The sequence below is a fragment of the Lithobates pipiens genome, unplaced genomic scaffold (genome assembly GCF_037356315.1).
Source record: "Lithobates pipiens isolate NorthernLeopardFrog02 unplaced genomic scaffold, aLitPip1_a1.2 Scaffold_8, whole genome shotgun sequence".
In the NCBI taxonomy this organism is placed as follows: domain Eukaryota; kingdom Metazoa; phylum Chordata; class Amphibia; order Anura; family Ranidae; genus Lithobates; species Lithobates pipiens.
Genome location: NW_027507903.1, coordinates 310,193,834 through 310,218,379, shown reverse-complemented (window position 1 = coordinate 310,218,379; position 24,546 = coordinate 310,193,834). Strand labels below are relative to the sequence as shown.

Below are 24,546 nucleotides of genomic sequence, written 5' to 3'. Positions count from 1 at the left end.
GGGTCAGAAAAGACAGGAGCAAACATCCTTTTTACACAATGCAGCGGATTAAACCATTAGGTTCCACAATGAGTATAACAAGCATGCTTTACTGCATATACAGAATAATTTTACTGTTGTGGGTTTAGTAACACCTTGAGTCTTGTACACATGAGCTGAAGCTTGCTGTCAGCTGATGGCACAAAGCTGGTACAGGCTCTGGAAAGATCGCAAACATATGGTCCGATCCGCCCACATGCCTGGATCGGAACCCGGCAAGCTGCTGAGAGCCTGAGCCAGACGCTCATGCCCCCTCCACAGCCCAGCACTCCAGCGAGCACATGGGGGGCAGAGCAGAGAGCAGAGAGCTGGTGACTGACAGCAGGGGCTCTAAGAGCTGTGAAAACTGAGTGATCAGTGATGTCTTAGAGCCAGCAGGGGACAGATGCAGCATTGCACGGATGCTGCATCCACCTAGATAAGTATGATTAAAAAAAAAATGTTTTCCCATACTTCTCTTTTAACATTGGGACTGCGCTGGAATAGCTGCCCAATGCAGTCCCACCGCACCTGATGTAAATTGTCCCTTAGTTTACCCTAGTCAACCCTAATTTCCTACTTCTTCCCTTAAACCGGAAATATTTTTTTGGTTCATTTCTATTTTTTTTCCTAACCATTAGTATTTAAATGTTTCTTTTTTATTTTATTAATACATTTTTATCTATAATGACTATTTATATAGTACTGACCATTTACACAGCACTTTACATATATATTGTACATTCACATCAGTTATTGGCAGCTTACAATCTAAAGTACCCGGAGAAAACTGATGCAGGCACAAGGAGAAAATGCAAACTCCAGGCAGGTAGTGCCGTGTTTGTTTTTTGTTTTTTTATATCTATCTGGTTTATGTCAGGTTCACACTGAGCTGCAGGAATGAAGCTGTGCGAGTTCAGCTGAACTCGCACGATTTCACTCCTGCATGTCAGTCCTGATTTTGGCCGTGATATCAGAGACATCTGTGCAGGCTACTGCACAGATGTCAATGTAAATCGCAGCCCGACTTCGTAAAAAGTAGTATAGAAATGAGTTTTTGAAATCGGTGCGGCGCTGCAAATGCAGCGCCGCACCGATTAGGACGGTGCCATTGCCAGCAATTGCCGCCGATTTGACATGCAATTTGACATGTCAAATTACATGTCAAATCATACCAATGTGAACCAGGGATTATTAGGTTTTTTTTTGTGTTGTGTTAAAAAAAAGTGCAAACTTTAAAATATATATATATATATTGCTTTGTGCCTGAGCAATCATTTTTGTGTCCTTTTAGACAGAGCAAATTATAGACTAAAATGTATACTATTACTGATCAAACTAGAAAAAAAGTGTGTGTTTTTTTTGGGGGGGTTTTGACATGTTTTTAGATTAATTAAACAATATTTTTTGCAAGAAATATATCAGAAAAAGAAAGCCTTTTAAAAAGCCACCTAAAAATGTATCTATGTATTACTTTGTTATGTAATGAGTTATTGCCAAATGAACATGCCCATAGCATAGCAAAAATGACTCTGGTCCATAGGGGGCGTACAATGTGGGAACTTTAGTGGTTAAATACTATCAAAGCATGGAAACCTTTACATGAAAATTGTAGATTTAATGATCTCAAATAATAAATAATGCATAATCCTTAAAAAGAAAATTACAGTAAAAACAGCACTGATTTTATTGAAATGGGTGTTAGTTAGCTGATTAGCGGTTAGCTTTTTTCCTTTTTTTTGGACTGACCTGGGCATCTGAAGAGCTTTCTCACCCAGGGGATCCCCAAACAGCAGCCCATTGGATTGAGGTTCTGTCACATCGAGGCACAGAGAACACCCTGGGTACAGAACAGTGCCATGCCTCTGCTATGACACAGCCTTAGTCCTTACACAATGCATCTTTTGACAGCTCTGCACATCTGTGGGCAGGAGGAGGAGATGGAATGGCAGAGGGCTTGATAAATGAGGGAAAATGACTCTGTTATATGAATATGAGTTCCCTGGCAACATGATGCATTTGATGCATTGCCCCCACTGCCTGTGCCTGCTTCTAGATTCTTGGCATTCCCTAATTACTTTTGGCTTGTTTCCTATACTCCCACCATACATTTTTAAGTCTTTGAATGTATCATTGCCACATGTTATCAGAGATAATTGGAGAGGGAGAAAAAGAAAAAGAGATGATATCAGATATACTTGGAGAGAGAGAGAGGACACACATTTTCTGTCTCTATACACTGTAACTGCCATTCTACTTCTGCAAAAATACTTAAAACTAAACAACAATTATTGTGGTTATGTAACAAGCAATGAATTGCATTTACATTGTAAATGCTGCTAGTGCAAATATCTGCATTTGTTTTAGTATTAGTCTTCTGTACAGCAGCACTCAGACAAGGAGAAAGGTGAACAGCACTGAAAGCCACTTAAAGTGTTACTAAACCCAGGACCCTGCATTCACTATATCTGGTCTCACACAGCAAACAGAACATGGAAATGCAGTTATTTTAGTAAATAAAAATTACTAAATACCTTTTCTCATCAGCAGTATATAGCAGTCTTGTAACTTCTATCAGTCTCTGGTTAAAACTTGTAGGAGGAGTTTTTATTTTCCTCCAATTGTCCTATGAGGCTGCAGGACCCCTGACTCTCTGTCTGGACAGTGCTGGTGGGCCCTGTGCCGAACACATGCATCCTCCCAAGAAAAAAAAAACTCTCTAGCAATATACAGCAAACTAAGTATGTGACTGCAAAAGCTCTGTACTATCAGGAGATGGTTAGGCTATAGTGGAAGAAGGGGAGGATCAGAGAAAACAGGATTGAATAGCCTTTTTAGACAATGCAGATGATTAACCCCTTAGATTCCACAGTGAGTATAACAAGCATGCTTTAGTGCATATACAGATTAGACATGGGTGCCGTCAATAAATTCGTTTCGTTCTGTTCCGTTACAGTTTGTATTAAAATTAATCTGTACTTCGTATTTCGTGTCCAAAATTCTATTTCAATTCGTACGAAATATGAATTGTCGTTAGGTTCGTTAACTTGTACGAACGTTCGTACGATGAGTTTAAAGGCAAACATATACCTCAATATGACATTCGATGCTGATGGAAGTTTGGTTTTTATCCGAAATACGAAATTCCGCTGAAGAATTTCCTATCCGAAATACGAATTTTCGTTAGATGAGGGGCTCCCACCATCCCTGTGCTGTGCTGACTTCCTCCTGGGGATTCTTTTTTTTTTTTTTTTTTTAAAGAGTATTTATTGAGAAATAAATAAAGACAACAGTACAGATGCAACAATGACAAGTACGATATTGTGGAACCATCATCGCAGATGAGGCGCATAAGAATGAAAGCAGATTGTAGCTTTATCATATTGAACTAAGACCATTAACTGAAATACTTAAACTGAGAGGAAGGCAGTGAAACTAGTAGAACAAAGCAGCAATCTGACAGTGACTGGATGGATCCTGAGTAAGAGATAGTTGCAAAAGTAATATATATATAACAGGATAATGGCATTTCCCAAGATTAAGAAAAGTAACAGATCATAGGATCAGGAGTATTAACTGAATGTAGAAAAGAAATAAAAAAAGGGAGGGGAGGGGAAGAGGGGGACACTTACAAAAAGGAAAATAAAAGGGGTGAAAAAGGGGGGGAGGGGGGATACGAGGTTTTCATGTAAAGTCCCTGAGGTAAGGGGTTCCAAAGGGTAGTCCCGGAGGTCAGTAGGTTGCTGGGCGTAACTTAGATATTAGATTGGGGGGGAATCTGATCCCGAGTTTGGTTGTCGAGTGCTGTAGTAGGAGAAGGTGAAGTGGTCCAAGTTAATGATGTCCACCAGAGGGAGAGTGGCAGATATGAAGGGAAGCCACCGCGCATAGAAACGAGACTTCGCTTTTTCGTCCCGGAAGTTTGCGTTATAGCGATCTTTGTATAGGAGTGAAAGGAGTTCTTTCTGCGTCTGAGCGACGGAGGGAGGAAGAGATGAAGTCCAGCTCTTTAGAATGGATTTCCTGGCAAGTAGTAGACACAGCAGAGACCAGTCCACATGGGAGGGTTTGTACGGCGTGCCGCTTAAGGGCACGCGGCTGCTGATGGAAGACCATGGAAGCAGGAGAGGGTCCCAGTATCCAAAGATGAGAAGAAGGGGGTCCTTTGGCAGTTTCAGCAGGGTTATTTTGAAGATGTAGGAGTGGATCCGGTCCCAGAAGGATGAAATGAAGGAACAGGACCAGAAACGGTGTGCCAGCGAGGGCCTGTTCTGGAGACAGTGGGGACACTTGGTGTTGTCCTGATCGGAGTTGGATGGAAGGAAGGGAAGGTATGCCCTGTGGGCAATTTTTAGTTGCGTTTCTCTCCAGAGCTCGTTAGGGGTTAGGCGGTAAACTTTGTTAAGTCCTTGCAAGATTTTTTCTACTATATCCGGGTCAGGGAAGTCCTTCTCCCAGTTGGCGACTGATGAGGATGTCAGTGGAGGCGAAATCTGCTGGAGTAATGGTTTGTAGATGTCTGAAATTTTATAAGTATCGTCCTTGAGCAGTCGATCCAAAAAGGTTAGGGGGAAACGTTTACGTTCATCGCTGCAGATATCCTTTAAGTAACTGACACATTGCCTGTAGTGGAAAGCGTGAGCTGGCGGAAGGGAGAACCTTTCCGCTAGGAGTGAAAAGGGCAGAGGGCGGCCAGAGTCCAGATCGCAGAGTGCAGCAAAACTGGTGATGCCCTTCTCTTTCCAGATGTGGAATGGCTTGTGGAGTAGGCCAGGGGAAAAAGTGGGGTTCCCCTGTATCGGAAGGTGTCTGGAGACAAAAGGGGGGAGCTTGAGGCATTTCCTGGTTTCCCTCCAAGCTATGGCAGTGTCCCTGAGTAGGAGGTTATGTTGAAGCAGAGATGGTACTGACTTCCACCTGCAGTGGAGGAGAGCTGTCAATGAGAGTGGGGAGACCATGGCGGCTTCCAAGGAGTAGTTGGAGTATCTGGAGGATTGAGAGATCCAGTCCAAACCAGTTCGTAACATGACAGATTATACAGTCTTACATTAGACAGGCTGATACCCCCCTCGTGTCTGGGAATATGCAACTTTTTTAAGGCTATACGTGGGCGTTTGCCCTTCCATATAAAGGAAGAAAAAGCCGATTCCAGAATCTTAATGTCCTTGTGAAGAAGGAGCAGAGGAATGGTTTGAATCGGGTACAGTAGCCTGGCAAAGCTAACCATTTTTAGCAGGTGGCATCTTTCCAGAAGCGAGAGAGGCAGATCCATCCAGTTCACCATTTCTTGAAAGATTTTCGTGATCAGAGGGGGGTAGTTGAGGTGGTAAAGGGAGGAAGGCAACTTTCCAATTTTAATACCTAGGTAGGTGATATATGAGTTGGCGGTTGAAAAGATAGAGTGTTGTGTCCAGGGGGGTTTGCGAGAAGACCCTATCGGGAGAATTTCGCTTTTACCATAATTTATACGAAGCCCTGAGCATGATCTGAAGACGTCAAAGACCTCTTTAATAACGGGCATGTCGGAAGCGGGGTCCGACGAGAAGATGAGCACATCATCAGCAAAAAGGGAGGTGCGCAGGTCATGGTGGCCAATGCGGATACCGTGGAGAGGGGCTGTTTGGGTCAGATATCTGGATAGGGGTTCTAGGGCGATATTAAAGAGGAGCGGGGAAAGTGGGCAGCCCCGGCGAGTGCCTTTATGCAAGCGGAATTCATCTGAGAGAACTCCAGCCACGACTAATTTAGCTGCTGGGGAAGAGTACATGGCTTTGATGAGATGGCAGAAGTGCCCCGAGAAGCCCATTTCGGATAAAGTCATAAAGAGCCAATCAAAGCTGACATTGTCGAAGGCCTTCTCCGCGTCTAAAGTTATAATGGCAAAATCCCCATCCGGATTATTTTAGCATGTTCCAGAGCGAGCATAACCTTACGTATATTCAAGGTGGCAGTCCTGCCTTTCACAAAGCCAGATTGGGCAGGATGGATAAGGGAGGGTACAATGGCAGCTAGTCTTGTGGCTATGATTTTGGACAGGATTTTGACATCCAGATTGAGGAGGGAAATCGGCCTATATGAGCCTGGGTCAAGGGGGTCTTTCCCTTTCTTGGAAAGGAGTTTTATAACGGCCTGGTTTCCAGAAGGGAGATATGAACCACCTGACCAGATGCCATTGTACACCTTAAGGAGAGTGGGTTCCGTGATGGAGGAGAGGGTTTTGTAGAATTCACTGGTGAACCCGTCGGGGCCTGGTGCTTTGGACGGGGTTAGTTTGCGGATCGTGGAGGAGACTTCATTAAGGGAGATGGGGGCATTAAGAGCTTCTAGTTGTTCAGGGGTAACTTTAGATAGGAGCACGCTATCTAGGAAGGAACGAGCAGCAGTATTATCTATGGGGTCTGGGGCGTAGAGTGCCGTATAGTAGTTTAGCATCGCTTTGTTAATTGCTTGTGGGGTAGATTGTACAACACCCTTCGCGTCTTTAAGGGAAGTGATGTGCGTTGGGTGGAATGGGCCCTTGCACAGCCTCACTAGGAGCTTGCCCGCCTTGTTACCAAACTTGTGGAACGTTGCGTCGAGTTGGGATCTTTTAGTTTGTTCGAGTGTATCCGCCCAAGTGTCGAAACTTTTCTTGGCCGCCTGCCATTCAGCTCTATTGTCAAGGGAATCGTTAGTGGAGAGGGACCTTTGGGCTAGATGTAGACGCGCACTGGCCCGTTTGTAATGGGACAGGGCGTTTCTCTTAAAGGAGGATGCATAAGAAATGATCTGGCCCCTGAGGAACGCCTTACCGGCATCCCAGAAGAGGTTCGGAGAGTCCGAGTGGGGGGAGTTTGCCTCCGAGTATTCACGCCAGGAGTTCGCCATAAATGTTGAAAGTCAGGGTTGTTATGGAGATACGAGGGGAAGCGCCACAGTCTTGGGTGAGGTGGGAGATCTAGGTTGCCAAGACTAACTGAGATTGGGGCATGGTCAGAAATAGCTATATCAAGCACTTCAGCTTCAGACAAATTGGGGATGAGATCGTCAGAGCCCAAAAAATAGTCGATTCTCGAGAACATATTATGGGGTTGTGAGTAAAAGGTATATTCCCTGTCCGCTGGGTGGGTTAGGCGCCACAGATCACGAAGATGAAGAGATTCCATGGTGGATGCAAAGTGGGAGGGAGTAGAGAAAGCACTTGTCACCCTGCGGTGTGGGGGAGGGGATCTGTCGTCCGTATGGTGCAAGATGTCATTAAAGTCACCGCCAACTAAATGGGGGATCTGGGTGGTGCGGAGTAGCCATGAGGTCAGGTCACTATAAAAAGACTTGCTAGGGTTATTGGGAGCATAAACGTTAGTAATCACTAGTTCTTTGGTTCCCAGGCGGGCGTGCAGTGAGAGGAGCCTTCCCTGAGAGTCTGAGTGCGTGGACAGTACCTCGCACGGGAGGTTTTTGTGGATCAGCAGGAGAACACCCGCTTTACGACTAACGGCAATCGGAGCCTAGGACTTTGCCGACCCAGAGTTTCTTCATGCAATGAAAATCTGGAGCGGATAGATGGGTTTCCTGCAATAGGGCGATATCCGTTTTCAATCTTTTTAGGTGCCGGAGGACTTTCATTCTCTTATTAGGAGATCTGAGACCTTTCACGTTCCATGAGACTATTCTGATGTCAGGGGGGTCGAGAAGAGGAAATGGGCCGAATTTAGAAATTTGTCGCCAGCCGGTGGGCAGGGCAGGAGAAGCTTTTGACTAAATGAGAGGGACCCGGTGGGGCTGTGGGACACGTTAAGCATGATGGTCAGAAAGGAGACACTGTCTCCGATGGAAGGTAGGGGGAGGGGGCAGGTGAGGTGGGGAGCAAACTTAAACACATACAAAAACATAAACACTGGAGCGAACTTCCCTTTTTTCCGCATGGAGTCACTGTGTAGGCCAGCCCCCAGTGCACGACCCAGAGGTATAGGACAAGAGCGTCCGGGCGGTGAGCATGAATATGAACAAGGGTGCGGCCATAAATCAAGAGCCAAAGAGGGCACGTGGCATGGTGCAGCAGTAGTCATGCACAGTGAATCCAGGGGGAGTACAATACAGTTAATAGACATGTGAACAAAGAGTATCAAACCCACGTGTAGCGTGAAACATTTCAGTATAAGGACCCAAGAGAGTGGAATAATCCACAGGTATAGCATATAAAAATATAAACTAGAAAGTATAAAATATAGTGTATAAAATACAAAAAAACAAGATACAAAAATATAAAAATATAAAGTGGCCGCAAAAGCAAGAGCAGCGGGGACTCCTGAAACCGAAGCCAGGATTGCCAAATGAGACAGATGTGGCCAATAACACCGTTGGTGCGTCTGCTAAATGGGAGCAGAGCTTAGGGCCGATGGAAAACTAGGATCAACAGGCATAACAGTGACCAAGCCTGAACGAAAACAGAAAACAATAAAGTAACTTACAGAGACAAGTCAGGCTGGTGGTCCTGGCGAGAGGGTCACCGGTGAGGTGAAGAGAGGAGGATCCAAGGGGACCGATATGTCATCAACGAGGGGTACTCCGATGTTGGTGATCCGGGGCAGAAGGCCTGAAGCGTTTGGGTGAGTCCTTCCGGGGGCTCCTTTGGTCCAGGGAGCGATTGAGCGATGAGGACTTGGACGGGGTATGGGGGTGTGTACCCTGGTGAAGAGAGCGTAGAAATGCCTCAGCTTCGGAGGGGTCTTGGAAAGATAGTTGGTCACCGTTCAGAGCCTTTAGGCGAAGGATAGCCGGGAAGGCCAGGGAAAATTTGAGTTGCATTTTGAAGAGTTCCGAGCACACCTGCTGGAATGCTTTCCTTTTCTTGGAGACCTCGATGGAGTAATCGGCAAAGATTAGGACCTTGATCCCATCCAATTGGAGAGAGCGCGTTTGCCTGAACTTCTGCAGGATCAGGGCCTTGTCAGAGTAGTTGAGGTACTTTGCGATTATGGGTCTAGGGGATTTGTGTTCTGGTGCAGGGGGACCCATACGATGGGCGCGTTCAACCGTGCAAGGGCCCGGAAGGCCCAGGGCTTCTGGGATGCACACTGCGCAAAAGTCAGATAGCTCGGAGGACTGTAGCGACTCGGAAATGCCTACGAATCGCAGATTGCTCCGTCTGGCCCTATTTTCCAGGTCATCAAGTTTCTGTAGAATATATTGATTCGTTCTGTCCTGGGAGCGCTCCGTGGCTTGGGCCTGGTAAAGTTCCTCTTCTATATCTGACAGACGGTGTTCCAGGTCATTTAATCTGGTGTGGTGTTTGCCTATTTGGGCCTTGAGCTGTTGCATGCCTGCATTTATAGCCTTTTCCACAGATGCCGTTATCATGGGGGATAATAGAGCGGCCATGGCCTGGGCAATGCGCTCTGTAGTGGAGTCCCCTGCAGGCTGTGTGGAGAGACTGCCCTGGAGTGGAGGGGCTGGAGAGGCTGGCAGTGATTGTGGAGAGGGGGGAGAAGCAGTATCACAGCTCACCTCCATGTCCGCTGCGCGCTGTGAGGAGAAGGGAGCCGAGTAGGCCGAAGCCGGGGCCTCGATTTGCGGCCACGTCGCGGTCGCGGGCGGCGCCGTATGCGCTCGCGAGCCGTTTTTTTCCACGAACCGGTCCATGGCTATGGGGGGTGGTTCCGGGGGTATTTCGTTGGGAGCCCAGCCGCTCAGTGGGATTTAAAAGCCGATTTCGGGGTCGTGATGCGGGAGCTGAGGAGGAGAGCAGTCACTCCATGCGGCGCCGGAACCGGAAGTCTCCTGGGGATTCTTAAACAAAAGTTCGTATTTCGTACAAAATTCGGACGCATGGCAATTCGTACTTCGGATCCTCCCGAACATACGAATTTAGGGAAATTCATACGAAACTAATCGCACATGTCTAATACAGACTGAGTTTACTGTTGTGGGTTTAGTAACACTTGAATTATGCCTCATGCAATGTCCAAACAAGGAACATGTTGTCAGGTAATGGGAATAAATTGAGCAAAGTGGTGAGCTGACACTCACAGTCACAGGCTGGAGACAATCTCATGGCTGGATGAACAGAAACACAAATCCTTATATAGTATAACCTTTATATATTTATTATCAAGTGTGGCTAATCCCTAAAAGGGTCATTTGGAAAGGTTGCACTCTTATACTTAATAAACACCACATAATGAACAAAAGCAATAAGGCATCAAAGAGCAATGATTATGTTATGGCCACAAAGCAAAGAATGACCTCATGGGATTGTCACCCTCTATATCATTTCTTAAAAAAAAAAAATGTAATTTATAATATATTAGAAAGTTAGGAAATTGGGGTGGTCTGCTGTCCTTTTTTTTCTTTCAGGGTAAAGTCTGCCTTGAGTTTCTGGGGAGCATCTGAGAATGTATACGACTGTGCTGAACAGAATGATGCATAACTGATCACTGGAATGGTGACTGACATTTTGACAGGAAAGTCGACATCCGATAATGAAGTACATTCTACCTTTATGTTGAACTATCAGTAAGATCTTGTAGCAGTTTTATCTTCTCAACATCAAGCTGCAAGCTTCTTGACCACACATCGTGATGTGGTTTATCCTTATTGAAGGTAACGTTGCTCATCTTGTTGGTAGGCATTGTTTTAGGATGGCTAATTCTGTTTGATTTACAGGCCTTGGCAAAGTCTTGTAGTCTTTGTTCACATGATTTAAGATTTTTGTTGATTTGGGGTGCTTGAGTCTCAATTCTTGATGGTTATGTTTAATGAGTTACCCTACATTCACATGCATTTTTTAGTGCATTTTGCAGGTTGGCAGAAAAACATTACAATCTATTTAACATGCTTAAAGAGGAAGTAAACCCTGATGGGTTTACTTCCTCTTTCATTCCCTGCAAAGGCAAAGCATAATGGACTACTATGCATCGCATAGTAGCCCATTATTTGTCACTTACCTGACACAGGAGCCAGCAAAGTCGCCACTGTCCCCTGTAGTCCGCCGCATCCATCTTGCTGGTGGCGTCTCGCAGCTCCGCCGATGTCATTCGGCGAAGCCGCGATGACGTCACTCCCGCGCATGCGCACAGGAGTCGACACGCGCGGCAGCTCCATTTTTGGAAATGCCGCGCTCAGTGCGCCTGCACGCCGCTGTCTACGGCGCATGCGCCGTAGACAGCGGTGCCCGTTTTCGGGCAAATATCTCCTAAACCATATAGGTTTAGGAGATATTGCTTGGACCTACAGGTAAGCCTTAATCTAGGCTTACCTGTAGGTCAAAGTGGTTTGTAAAGGTTTACAACCACTTTAACTATGGTACGCATTCACATCCATGCATTTTGCAGCTGGTGCGTTTTTAGAAAGAGTCAGGGACTTTTTTCCCACGTTTTGCTTGTAATAGCTTGTTGCGAAGGAGCGGGCCGAGAAGTCAGCTGCCCACCTCCTTAACCACTTTCAGACCGGACTATTTTGCTGGCTTAAGACCAGACCACTTTTTGCAATTCGACACTGCGTCGCTTTAACTGACAATTGCGTGGTCGTGCAATGTGGCTCCCAAACAAAATTTACGTCCTTTTTTCCCACAAATAGAGCTTTTGGTGGTATTTGATCACCCCTGTGGTTTTTATTTTTTGCGCTATAAACAAAAAAAGAGCGACAATTTTGAAAAAAAATGTTTTTTTAACTTTTTGCTATAATAAATATCCCCCAAAAATATATAGAAAAACATTTTTTTTCCTCAGTTTAGGCCGATACGTATTCTTCTACATATTTTTGGTAAAAAAAAATCGCAATAAGTGATTATTGATTGGTTGGGGCAATATTTATAGCGTTTACAAAATAGGGGATAGTTTTATGGCATTTTTATTAATAATTTTTTTTTTACTAGTAATGGCGGCGATCAGCGATTTTTATTGTGACTGCGACATTATAGCGGACACATCGGACATTTTTGGGACCATTGTCATTTATAAAGCAATTAGTGCTATACAAATGCACTGATTGCTGGCAGTGAATGGGGTTAACCAGGGGGTGGCAGTGTAGGGGTTAAGTGTGTCCTAGGGGCATGTTACTAACTGTGGGGGGCTAGGCTGTGTGTTAGTGAACATTGATCTCTGCTCCAATCACAGGGAGCAGAGATCAGTGTCACTTGTTGCTAGGCTGAACGGGGATGTTTACATCGGCATCTCCCCGTTCAGCCTCCCCATGAGACGATCGCGGGTATCCCCATGGCGATCGAGTCCGCGAGACCCACAACCGGACTCACGGGGGTCCCGACCAGCACGCACGCGATCAGGAAGTGGTTAACAACCGATAAGTCATTAGCTGTCAGCAGGAATTCCCGCTGACAGCTCACTGTAAAAACAAAAAATTTCAGACAAAAATAAAATCGGGAAAAAAACGGCGTGGGGGTCTATCCCAGGTCCAAACCAGGCCCTTCGCGTCTGGTATGGATTTTAAGGGGACCCATCAACCCCACTCCAAAATAAAAATAAACAGCGTAGGCTGCCGGATCACGGCCCCCCATCTGAATGAGTATGGGGTACATTGTACCCCTGCCCATTTACCAAAAAAAAGCAGTGTAGTGTTATGAAAACTAGGAAACGGTTTTTGACAAGTTTTTTATAAAAAATAAAGAATGTCCCCCATCAAAGCTCCAACGTGTCTTCTTTCTCCGGTCTTCTCACTCCGGTGGTTTCTTTTCTACTGTTTTCTCCCTCCGGTGGCTTTTCGCCTTCCTATCCCCTTTCTCCTCCGGTGATGTGTTCTTCCTTGCCGCCGCTGAACAAGATTAAAGATTTTTTGGATACATTCTGGTCTCACTTTGACTTTGAATAGTAACGGGTGCTTAAAAATTGGTCTTTTGGTGTTGGTGGTGCCTTCCCACTGTACCCCTATAGAGGTACTCTTGATGAAAGCAAGAATTGGCCTTGCTGTAAAAAATTGCAATGATATGCACCTGTCTTTGAGTGTTAATTGTGCCCATGAAACCTACACCAAAAACATTCTTCCAGATGAAATGATTGAACACTCTCAAAGCTAGGCAGCCATGAAGTTCTGCAGAGATTCCACATCCCAAAAGGCCTTCATCGGTGACATCGGCATCTGCTTTCAAAATTGGTTTTCATTATTTGTAAGAAAATTTGGCACTTTACAGACACAAATCCAATTTTTATGTTAAAGTGTTTTCTTTTCACCAATAAACTTGAAGTGTTACTAAACTCATAAGTTTACTCATAACACAAAATCTGTCTGTATATGCAGAATAGCATGCTTGTTATACTCACTGTGGACCTTAAGGGGTTAATCCTCTGTTTTGTGTAAAAAGGCGCTTTGATTCTGTATGGACAGATCCTCCCCCTCCTGCAGGGTCTCTCTTTGCAAGGCTAGATATGAAACAGCCAGAGTAGTAACACATACTCAGTTTAGTCTCTATTGCTGGAGAGATCATTTCCTGGCTGATCAGAGCTAGCCAGGTCGCATGGTATTGACATCAAACATTTGGGCGTGTATGCACAGTAACTAAAAAAGAACACAGTGGGTTGGAGGTCACATCTTAAAGTGATTGTAAGGTTTGTTTGTTTTTTAAAATAACAAACATATACTTACCTCGACTGTGCAGCTCATTTTGCACATCCTCTTCTGGGTCCCCCGGCGGTTCTCTTGGCTCCTCCCCACATCAGATAACGCTCTAGGAGAAGCACACTCCCGAGGAGGTTACCTTGCTCCTTGTGCGCTCCTGAGTCCAGCATTTGGCGTCCATGGCCGCCGAATGTATGACTCTGGCCCAGCCCCCACCCCCCACATCATTGGATTTTATTGCAAACAATATATCAATGTACTCAAACAGTTATAATATGATAAAATGGTGAATATTGCAAAAAAATAATAATGAAGTATCAATGTGCTTAGACAGTGACAATGTGTAAATAGCAGCAGTATATATGCAATGCTTATCCCAGATCAGGAATCAGTGTATATACACAAATATACATGCACAAACTGTATAGGGGATGACCCACAATGGTATTAAAATAAAAAGTCCAATCAATGATCTGTGATTCAATTGCCCAAAGTTGTGGTGATATAACAGAAAATCCCACACAATGAATAGTCCAATCAAGTGATCAGTAACTCAGTCGCCCAAAATTGTAGTCAGCGTGAGTCTTGAATCAATCTCGGCTTCACAGGTAGAAATCAGATAGAGAGATAAAACACTCTTACCAGATAAGTTGGATACAAGTACCATACGGCAATGTATTGCCGTATTTTTTGTGATATAGTGTATAGTGATGGACGAACTTCCGACGGGACGTTTCGCGAACGCGAAATGCGAACGGACCCAAACGTTCGCGAAACCGACCGTTCGCCGCGGGCCCCATTGACTTCAATGGGAGGCGAACTTTGCAAACCTTCATGTCGAATTTGCGGCCACGTGGTAATTATTAGGGGGTAAAACGTAGTCCCACCATCTGGACAATGACATAATACATGTATGAGGTGAATTTGGGATCGATAACTACAAGCATTTTTATTTTATTTGGGAAATTGTTCTAACAATTCAGGACTATGGAGCTAATGAAGGCAATGGAGGAGAGGGAAGGTCAGGGACCAGGGTAGGCAAAGAAGAGGGTGCAGGAGATGATCACCAGCAGCGTGACATACCGGAATGACACATGCACCGTGATAGAGGCATCTGACAGCAGCACCGTAATACAGAGCACTGACAGCAGCACCGTGACATACAGCGCTGACAGCAGCACCGTGACATACAGCGCTGACAGCAGCACCGTGACATACAGCGCTGACAGCAGCACCGTGACATACAGCGCTGACAGCAGCACCGTGACATACAGCGCTGACAGCAGCACCGTGACATACAGCGCTGACAGCAGCACCGTGACATACAGCGCTGACAGCAGCACCGTGACATACAGCGCTGACAGCAGCACCGTGACATACAGCGCTGACAGCAGCACCGTGACATACAGCGCTGACAGCAGCACCGTGACATACAGCACTGACAGCAGCACCGTAAGCAGCCCCAGGAGGAAGTCAGCACAGCACAGGGATGGTGTGATCCCCTCATAATAAGAACCCCCAGGAGGAAGTCAGCACAGCACAGGGATAGTGTGATCCCTTCATAATAAGAACCCCCAGGAGGAAGTCAGCACAGCACAGGGATATCATAAGCAGCCCCAGTAGAAATATGACACCGCTCAACCTCTTCAAAGAGGAGGGTAGGGGCATATAGTACGGTGTGCTTTTTTGGGTCAAGGAAGTGAGCCAAATGAATTAAGAAGGTCTGTGTGCTTGATTAAAAAAATAGTTTATAGACATATACATGGTCTACTGGTCACATGTGTTGAATTCCTCCGAGATCCATGCCTCATTCATTTTTAGAAATGTGAGGTAGTTAACACTGTGGTGAGCTAGGCGAGTACGCTTATCGGTCACAATCCCCCCTGCTGCGCTGAACGTCCTTTCGGACAGGACACTGGATGAGGGGCAAGCCAACAGTTCGATTGCAAATTGGGCAAGCTCTGGCCAGAGGTCAAGCCTGCCCACCCAGTAGTCTAGGGGTTCATCACTCCTCAGAGCGTCCACATCGGCCGTTAACCCAATGTAGTCGGACACCTGACGGTCTAGGCGTTCCCTGATGCTGGATCCGGATGACACCTGTCGATGGGTCGGCTGAAAGAATGACCTCATATCCGAAGTCACCAACACATCTTCAAACCGGCCTCTTCTTGCAGGCGCTGTTGGATTGGTACCCGCAAATCCTTCTCTGGGAGTGGGAATTGCTCCTCTGCCAGCGCACGCAAAAGCAGAATGCAGCATTTCTCGAAGCAAGGCCTGGAAGTGCTGCATTCTGACAGCCCTCTGCGACGGCGGTAACATTTCCGCCATTTTGTGTTTGTACCGGGGGTCTAAGTACGTTGCCACCCAGTACTGGTCCTTGACCCTCATGCTTTTTATACGGGGGTCCCTATTAAAACACTGGAGCATGAAGGCCCCCATTTGCACTAAAGTGGAAGCGGTGTGGTGGCCTGGCTCCTGCTCATCATCCAGGATAATGTCGTCCTCTTCATTCTCCTCTCCCCATCCTCGCACAACAGGGATCCCAGAAAGGTTTAAAGCATGCTCTTCTTGCTCCTGCTCATCCGCCCCGGCACCATCCTCCTCTGACTCCTCATCAGACTCCTGTTGTTGACTTGTCTCAGATAGAGTAGCCCCCCCTGGGAATTCATCCAGCATTGCGACTTCCTCATCTTCCCGCTCCTGCTCCTCCACAGCCTGATCAATGACACGACGCAATGCACGCTCCAGAAAGAAGGCATAAGGTACCATGTCACTGATGGCGCCATGGCTGCGACTGACCAGTTTGGTGATCTCCTCAAATGGCCGCAGAAGTCTGCATGTGTCGCGCATGAGCAGCCACTGGCGCGGTGAAAAAAAACCCAGCTCCCCAGAACCGTTTCTTTCGCAGAGTTCATACAGGTAGACGTTAACTGCACGTTTCTGCTGGAGCAGCCTATCAAGCATATAGAAGGTTGAGTTCCATCGCGTCGGGCAATCGCAAATAAGACGTCTGACCGGCAGATGGTGTCGCCGCTGAATGTCAGCAAGGCGAGCCATGGCCGTGTAAGATCTTCTGAAATGGGCCGAGATTTTCCTTGCCTGCCGCAAGATGTCCTGGACCCCAGGGTATTTGACAAGGAATCGCTGCACGACCAAGTTTAAGACGTGTGCCATGCACGGCACGTGCGTGATTTTGCCCTGTTTCAATGCGCTAAGCAGATTGGCACCGTTGTCACACACCACTTTACCAACTGTCAAATTGAGCGGTGTTAGCCACTCATCTGCCTGTGAACGCAAAGCTGAAAGGAGTGCCGGGCCAGTGTGGCTCTTTGCTTCCAGGCACAACAGACGCAGCACGGCATGGCAACGTCTCACCTGGCATGTGGAATAGGTTCTGGGGAGCTTGGGCGGTGCAGTGGAAGAGACGCTAGCAGCGGAAAAGGAGGAGGCAGCTGAGGAGGAGAGGGAGGAGGATGGAGTAGGAGGAGGAGAAGAAGAGTCAGGCCTGCATGCAATCCGTGGCGGTAAAACCAAATCTACACGGGTGCCACGGGTTACATGCTTGACGGCCGTCAGAAGGTTCACCCAGTGGGCAGTAAAACTGATATACCTTCCCTGCCCGTGTTTGCTAGACCACGTGTCTGTGGTCAGATGTATCTTGGCACCGACACTGTGTGCCAGAGATACATTCACTTGCCGCTGAACATGGCCATATAGCTCTGGGATGCCCTTCTCTGAGAAATACTTCCTTCCTGGGACCTTCCATTGTGGTGTTCCAATGGCCACAAATTTGCGAAAGGCCTCCGAGTCCACCAGTTTATATGGCAGTAGTTGGCGGGCTATGAGTTCTGACAAGCCAGCCGCCAACCGTTGGGCAAGAGGGTTATCCGGCATCATCATTTTTTTACGCTCAAACATTAGGCCCACGGAAGCCTGCCTTTTTGCAGAAAAATGTGAGCTTGGCGTGATGGAAGGTGGAGTGGAGGACAATTGTGAGGAGAGAGGAGAAGGAGAAGTAGAAGACGAGGCTGGACGGTGAGAGCCTGCAGTGTGGCTTTGTGTGTTCCGTTGCTCCCACTGGGCTCGGTGATGGCTGCTCATGTGCCTTCTTAAGGCGGTCGTCCCTAGGTGAGTATTGGGCTTACCGCGACTAACGCGTTGACTGCAAAGATTGCAGATGGCAACGCTATTGTCAGCAGCGGACACGTTAAAAAAAGCCCACACTGCGGAGCCATGTGCCGGTGTCCTGGGAGCGCCAGATGTGACCGTACATGGTCGATGACTCGCTCCTGATACATTTGCAGTCTGCTTTGTCCCTGCTGTGCAATGTAAGTCATTGCTGCTTCTCCTCCCTATCTGCTGGTCCATATCTCCCTCTGAACTCCCCTCCTCTTCCTCTCTTGTGGGCACCCACGTGACATCACTAGACACGTCATCATCAACGTCACCTTCCCCACCGCTATAAGTAGAGATCTCGGAGTAGGCAGCAACACCGGGGACCAACCTCCTCCTTGGGCTGATCTGGGTACTGGCGTCAGACTGCTGAGTAGCGCTTGTTGCTACCTCCTCTTCCTGATCCAATACCAAGAGTGGCTGCGCATCAGAAATGTCCTCTTGATATGGATCGGAAAATAATTCCAGTGACTCAAGCGGAAGGTATGTGGTGGTGGTGGTGGTGGTCGTGTTGTTGGTGGTAGTGTCTTTGGGGGTGCACATAGCAGAGAGTGAAGAAGAGGGTGCAGATCGAGAGGATGAGGAGGGTGCAGAAGAGTAAGGCTGAGCGAGCCACTCAACCAAGTCTGGTGCATCCTTTAAAGTAATTGAACGCACCTTCTGCAACTTCCCACTTTGGCTCAAGCCTGTTGCTCCTGCCCTACCCCTACCACCCCTGCGGAAGGGCCTGCCTCTTCCTCTGCATGTCATTTTTTAAATGACCCTGTGACAAAACTCTTAGTCCCTATACCGCTGAAGGACTGCTGCAGTATAGGTGAGCGGTCAGCAGTGGTGCACGTCAACCCTATCTATTGTGGACCTATAGCGGTCCTTACAGAACAGCAGACTGTACCGCACTCAAGCCTATGTACCGTAGCACCCTATACCAAGTTACCAGTCCTTATAAGAACTTTTGTGGACCAAGCAGGTTGTGTATTAGTGTTTAGCAGACTGTACGTCAGTCCCTATACCGCTGAAGGACTGCTGCAGTATAGGGCAGCGGTCAGCAGTGGTGCACGTCAACCCTATCTATTGTGGACCGATAGCGGTCCTTACAGAACAGCAGACTGTACCGCACTCAAGCCTATGTACCGTAGCACCCTATACCAAGTTACCAGTCCTTATAAGAACTTTTGTGGACCAAGCAGGTTGTGTATTAGTGTTTAGCAGACTGTACGTCAGTCCCTATACCGCTGAAGGACTGCTGCAGTATAGGGCAGCGGTCAGCAGTGGTGCACGTCAACCCTATCTATTGTGGACCGATAGCGGTCCTTACAGAACAGCAGACTGTACCGCACTCAAGCCTATGTACCGTAGCACCCTATACCAAGTTACCAGTCCTTATAAGAACTTTTGTGGACCAAGCAGGTTGTGTATTAGTGTTTAGCAGACTGTACGTCAGTCCCTATACCGCTGAAGGACTGCTGCAGTATAGGGCAGCGGTCAGCAGTGGTGCACGTCAACCCTATCTATTGTGGACCGATAGCGGTCCTTACAGAACAGCAGACTGTACCGCACTCAAGCCTATGTACCGTAGCACCCTATACCAAGTTACCAGTCCTTATAAGAACTTTTGTGGAACAAGCAGGTTGTGTGTTAGTGATTAGCAGACTGTACGTCAGTCCCTATACCGCTGAAGGACTGCTGCAGTATAGGTGAGCGGTCAGCAGTGGTGCACGTCAACCCTATCTATTGTGGACCGATAGCGGTCCTTACAGAACAGCAGACTGTACCGCACTCAAGCCTATGTACCGTAGCACCCTATACCAAGTTACCAGTCCTTATAAGAACTTTTGTGGACCAAGCAGGTTGTGTATTAGTGTTTAGCAGACTGTACGTCAGTCCCTATACCGCTGAAGGACTGCTGCAGTATAGGGCAGCGGTCAGCAGTGGTGCACGTCAACCCTATCTATTGTGGACCGATAGCGGTCCTTACAGAACAGCAGACTGTACCGCACTCAAGCCTATGTACCGTAGCACCCTATACCAAGTTACCAGTCCTTATAAGAACTTTTGTGGAACAAGCAGGTTGTGTATTAGTGTTTAGCAGACTGTACGTCAGTCCCTATACCGCTGAAGGACTGCTGCAGTATAGGTGAGCGGTCAGCAGTGGTGCACGTCAACCCTATCTATTGTGGACCGATAGCGGTCCTTACAGAACAGCAGACTGTACCGCACTCAAGCCTATGTACCGTAGCACCCTATACCAAGTTACCAGTCCTTATAAGAACTTTTGTGGACCAAGCAGGTTGTGTATTAGTGTTTAGCAGACTGTACGTCAGTCCCTATACCGCTGAAGGACTGCTGCAGTATAGGGCAGCGGTCAGCAGTGGTGCACGTCAACCCTATCTATTGTGGACCGATAGCGGTCCTTACAGAACAGCAGACTGTACCGCACTCAAGCCTATGTACCGTAGCACCCTATACCAAGTTACCAGTCCTTATAAGAACTTTTGTGGAACAAGCAGGTTGTGTATTAGTGTTTAGCAGACTGTACGTCAGTCCCTATACCGCTGAAGGACTGCTGCAGTATAGGTGAGCGGTCAGCAGTGGTGCACGTCAACCCTATCTATTGTGGACCGATAGCGGTCCTTACAGAACAGCAGACTGTACCGCACTCAAGCCTATGTACCGTAGCACCCTATACCAAGTTACCAGTCCTTATAAGAACTTTTGTGGAACAAGCAGGTTGTGTGTTAGTGATTAGCAGACTGTACGTCAGTCCCTATACCGCTGAAGGACTGCTGCAGTATAGGTGAGCGGTCAGCAGTGGTGCACGTCAACCCTATCTATTGTGGACCGATAGCGGTCCTTACAGAACAGCAGACTGTACCGCACTCAAGCCTATGTACCGTAGCACCCTATACCAAGTTACCAGTCCTTATAAGAACTTTTGTGGAACAAGCAGGTTGTGTATTAGTGTTTAGCAGACTGTACGTCAGTCCCTATACCGCTGAAGGACTGCTGCAGTATAGGTGAGCGGTCAGCAGTGGTGCACGTCAACCCTATCTATTGTGGACCGATAGCGGTCCTTACAGAACAGCAGACTGTACCGCACTCAAGCCTATGTACCGTAGCACCCTATACCAAGTTACCAGTCCTTATAAGAACTTTTGTGGAACAAGCAGGTTGTGTGTTAGTGATTAGCAGACTGTACGTCAGTCCCTATACCGCTGAAGGACTGCTGCAGTATAGGTGAGCGGTCAGCAGTGGTGCACGTCAACCCTATCTATTGTGGACCGATAGCGGTCCTTACAGAACAGCAGACTGTACCGCACTCAAGCCTATGTACCGTAGCACCCTATACCAAGTTACCAGTCCTTATAAGAACTTTTGTGGAACAAGCAGGTTGTGTATTAGTGTTTAGCAGACTGTACGTCAGTCCCTATACCGCTGAAGGACTGCTGCAGTATAGGTGAGCGGTCAGCAGTGGTGCACGTCAACCCTATCTATTGTGGACCGATAGCGGTCCTTACAGAACAGCAGACTGTACCGCACTCAAGCCTATGTACCGTAGCACCCTATACCAAGTTACCAGTCCTTATAAGAACTTTTGTGGACCAAGCAGGTTGTGTATTAGTTTTTAGCAGACTGTACGTCAGTCCCTATACCGCTGAAGGACTGCTGCAGTATAGGTGAGCGGTCAGCAGTGGTGCACGTCAACCCTATCTATTGTGGACCGATAGCGGTCCTTACAGAACAGCAGACTGTACCGCACTCAAGCCTATGTACCGTAGCACCCTATACCAAGTTACCAGTCCTTATAAGAACTTTTGTGGAACAAGCAGGTTGTGTATTAGTGTTTAGCAGACTGTACGTCAGTCCCTATACCGCTGAAGGACTGCTGCAGTATAGGTGAGCGGTCAGCAGTGGTGCACGTCAACCCTATCTATTGTGGACCGATAGCGGTCCTTACAGAACAGCAGACTGTACCGCACTCAAGCCTATGTACCGTAGCACCCTATACCAAGTTACCAGTCCTTATAAGAACTTTTGTGGACCAAGCAGGTTGTGTATTAGTTTTTAGCAGACTGTACGTCAGTCCCTATACCGCTGAAGGACTGCTGCAGTATAGGGCAGCGGTCAGCAGTGGTGCACGTCAACCCTATCTATTGTGGACCGATAGCGGTCCTTACAGAACAGCAGACTGTACCGCACTCAAGCCTATGTACCGTAGCACCCTATACCAAGTTACCAGTCCTTATAAGAACTTTTGTGGAACAAGCAGGTTGTGTGTTAGTGATTAGCAGACTGTACGTCAGTCCCTATACCGCTGAAGGACTGCTGCAGTATAGGGCAGCGGTCAGCAGTGGTGCACGTCAACCCTATCTATTGTGGACCGATAGCGGTCCTTACAGAACAGCAGACTGTACCGCACTCAAGCCTATGTACCGTAGCACCCTATACCAAGTTACCAGTCCTTATAAGAACTTTTGTGGAACAAGTGAGTTGTGAATGTTTAGCAGACTGCAGCAGAAGGGCAGCAGTCAAGTATAATATCCTTTCTATATTTGGAAGAAAGAATATTATACATGTACAAGCCTATTACTGTACCACTGATACCAGTCCTGAAAAGAACCTTTGTGGAACTAATAATAACAGCAAGTCTTTAAAATTACCCTCACTGCCTGACAACACTGCTTCCTTCCTGTCCCTATACAAATTGGCAAAAAAAGAGAACGATTAGTGGTTACTGGAACAGCTCTTTTGTGGACCTTGATAGTAACAGCTAATGATGATGATGATGATGATGATGATGAAAGACTAATCTGGCTGTCCCTGTAGCATACACCGTCCTTTCCCTTTCTCTAAACTAACAAAAGACACTCAGGCTGCTGCAAGAATCAGCAGCACAGCAAACCTATCAACACCTAACACCTATACCAGTCCTGAAAAGAACTTTTGTGTACCAAATAGCTAGTGGTTTATCTCTCCCTACTCCACACAGGAACCTGTCCCTATCTTAACAGAAGAAAGAATGTAAAATGGCCACCGGATCGGGTGTATTTATAGGTTAGGGGGAATGTACAAGTGTCCATGTGCTGTCATGTCTCAATTGGCTGTCCTGTATCACATGATAAACGTGTCACCAAAGGTTAAAGTTCTTGTATACATTAAACACGTAAGTCCGCCGCGGCGAACGACGGAAAAAGGCGTTCGAACGTGCGGACCGCGAATGTCGGAAATTCGCCGCGAAACGACCGCCGGGCGAACCGTTCGGCCATCACTAATAGTGTATGTAAACATAAATTGTACAACACATTTGAGGCATCACCGCTAACGTTTGAGTAAGAGAAATATTCCTAGAGCTATAATTCATGGTTAACTCTAAACTGCTATTATGTAAAAGCTTTAAAAGTGTTGCCCATAGCAATTTCACAGGTATGCACAATTTTAAAGATTGACATGTCTGTTATCTATTTACTCAAAGCAACCCCATCTTTTATATTTTAGTAAAAAATTGAGTATTATATACTGAATCTCTCCAATGGGAACACAGACTACAAAACTTGACAAAGGGGCTAACTTCTCCCTATAACCTCCAAAACTAGCAAAAAATAGTATTTTCAATCTTTTCAGGTTGTTATGTTATTAACCACTTTCAGACCGGACCATTTTGCTGGTAAATGACCAGAGGTCTTTTTACACTTTGGCACTGCGCTGCTTTAACTGGTAATTGCGCGGTCATGCAATGTTGTACCCAAACGAAATGTGCGTCCTTTTCTTCCCACAAATAGAGCTTTCTTTTAAAGGTATTTGACTGACTCTGCGATTTTTATTTTTTGCGATATAAACGTAAAAAGACCGCAAATTTTGAAAAAAAATGATATTTTCTACTTTTTGTTATTAGAAAAATCCAATAAACTCAATGTTAGTCATACATTTAGGCCAAAATGTATTCAGCCACATGTCTTTGGTAAAAAAAAAGTCAATAACTGTATATTTATTGGTTTGCGCAAAAGTTGTCACATCTACAAACTAAGGTACGTTTTCTGGAATTTACGCAGCTTTTAGTTTACGACTGCCTATCTCATTTCTTGAGGTGCTAAAATGGCAGGGCAGTACAAAACCCCCCCAAATGACCCCATTTTGGAAAGTAGACCCCCTAAGGAAATTGATAAGTGGCATGTTGAGCCCATTGAATATTTTATTTTTTTGTCTCAAGCGATTGAATAATGACCAAAAAAAATTTTTTTTTTTTTTACACAAAGTTGTCACTAAATGATATATTGCTCACAGATGCTATGGGCATATGTGAAATGACACCCCAAAATAAATTCTGCTGCTTCTCCTGAGTACGGGGATACCACATGTGTGGGATTTTTTGGGAGCCTAGCCGCGTACGGGGCCCCGAAAGCCAAGAACCGCCTTCAGGTTTTCTAAGGGCGTAAATATTTGACTTCACTCCTCACTACCTATTACAGTTTTGAAGGCCATAAAATGCCAAGATGGCACAAAACCCCCACAAATGACCCCATTTTAGAAAGTAGATACCCCAAGCTATTTGCTGAGAGGCATGTTGAGTCCATGGAATATTTTATATTTTGCCACAAGTTGCAGGAAAATTACAAACTTTTTTTTTTTTTTTTTTTTTCACAAAGTTGTCACTAAATGATATATTGCTCATGCATGCCATGGGCATATGTGTAATGACACCCCAAAATAAATTCTGCTGCTTCTCCTGAGTACGGGGATACCACATATGTGGGACTTTTTGGGAGCCTAGCCACGTACGGGGCCCCGAAAACCAAGCACCGCCTTCAGGCT

General features: G+C 46.4%; 1 protein-coding gene across 6 annotated transcripts in view; it reads right to left on the bottom strand.

The window, feature by feature from the left end:
- The window catches only part of SH3TC2 (SH3 domain and tetratricopeptide repeats 2), a 204,014-nt gene that overhangs the window by 148,360 nt on the left and 31,108 nt on the right, over nt 1-24,546 (bottom strand). Inside the window, exon 1 of one of the 6 annotated variants that reach the window (XM_077472740.1) lies at nt 1,768-1,834. The exons of the other annotated variants lie outside the window; for them this stretch is intronic. Within the exon in view, the coding sequence (XP_077328866.1) occupies nt 1,768-1,819 (52 nt within the window). The 5' untranslated portion in view covers nt 1,820-1,834. Of the gene's footprint in view, nt 1-1,767; nt 1,835-24,546 lie in introns of those variants that run through there. 6 annotated transcript variants of the gene reach the window in all.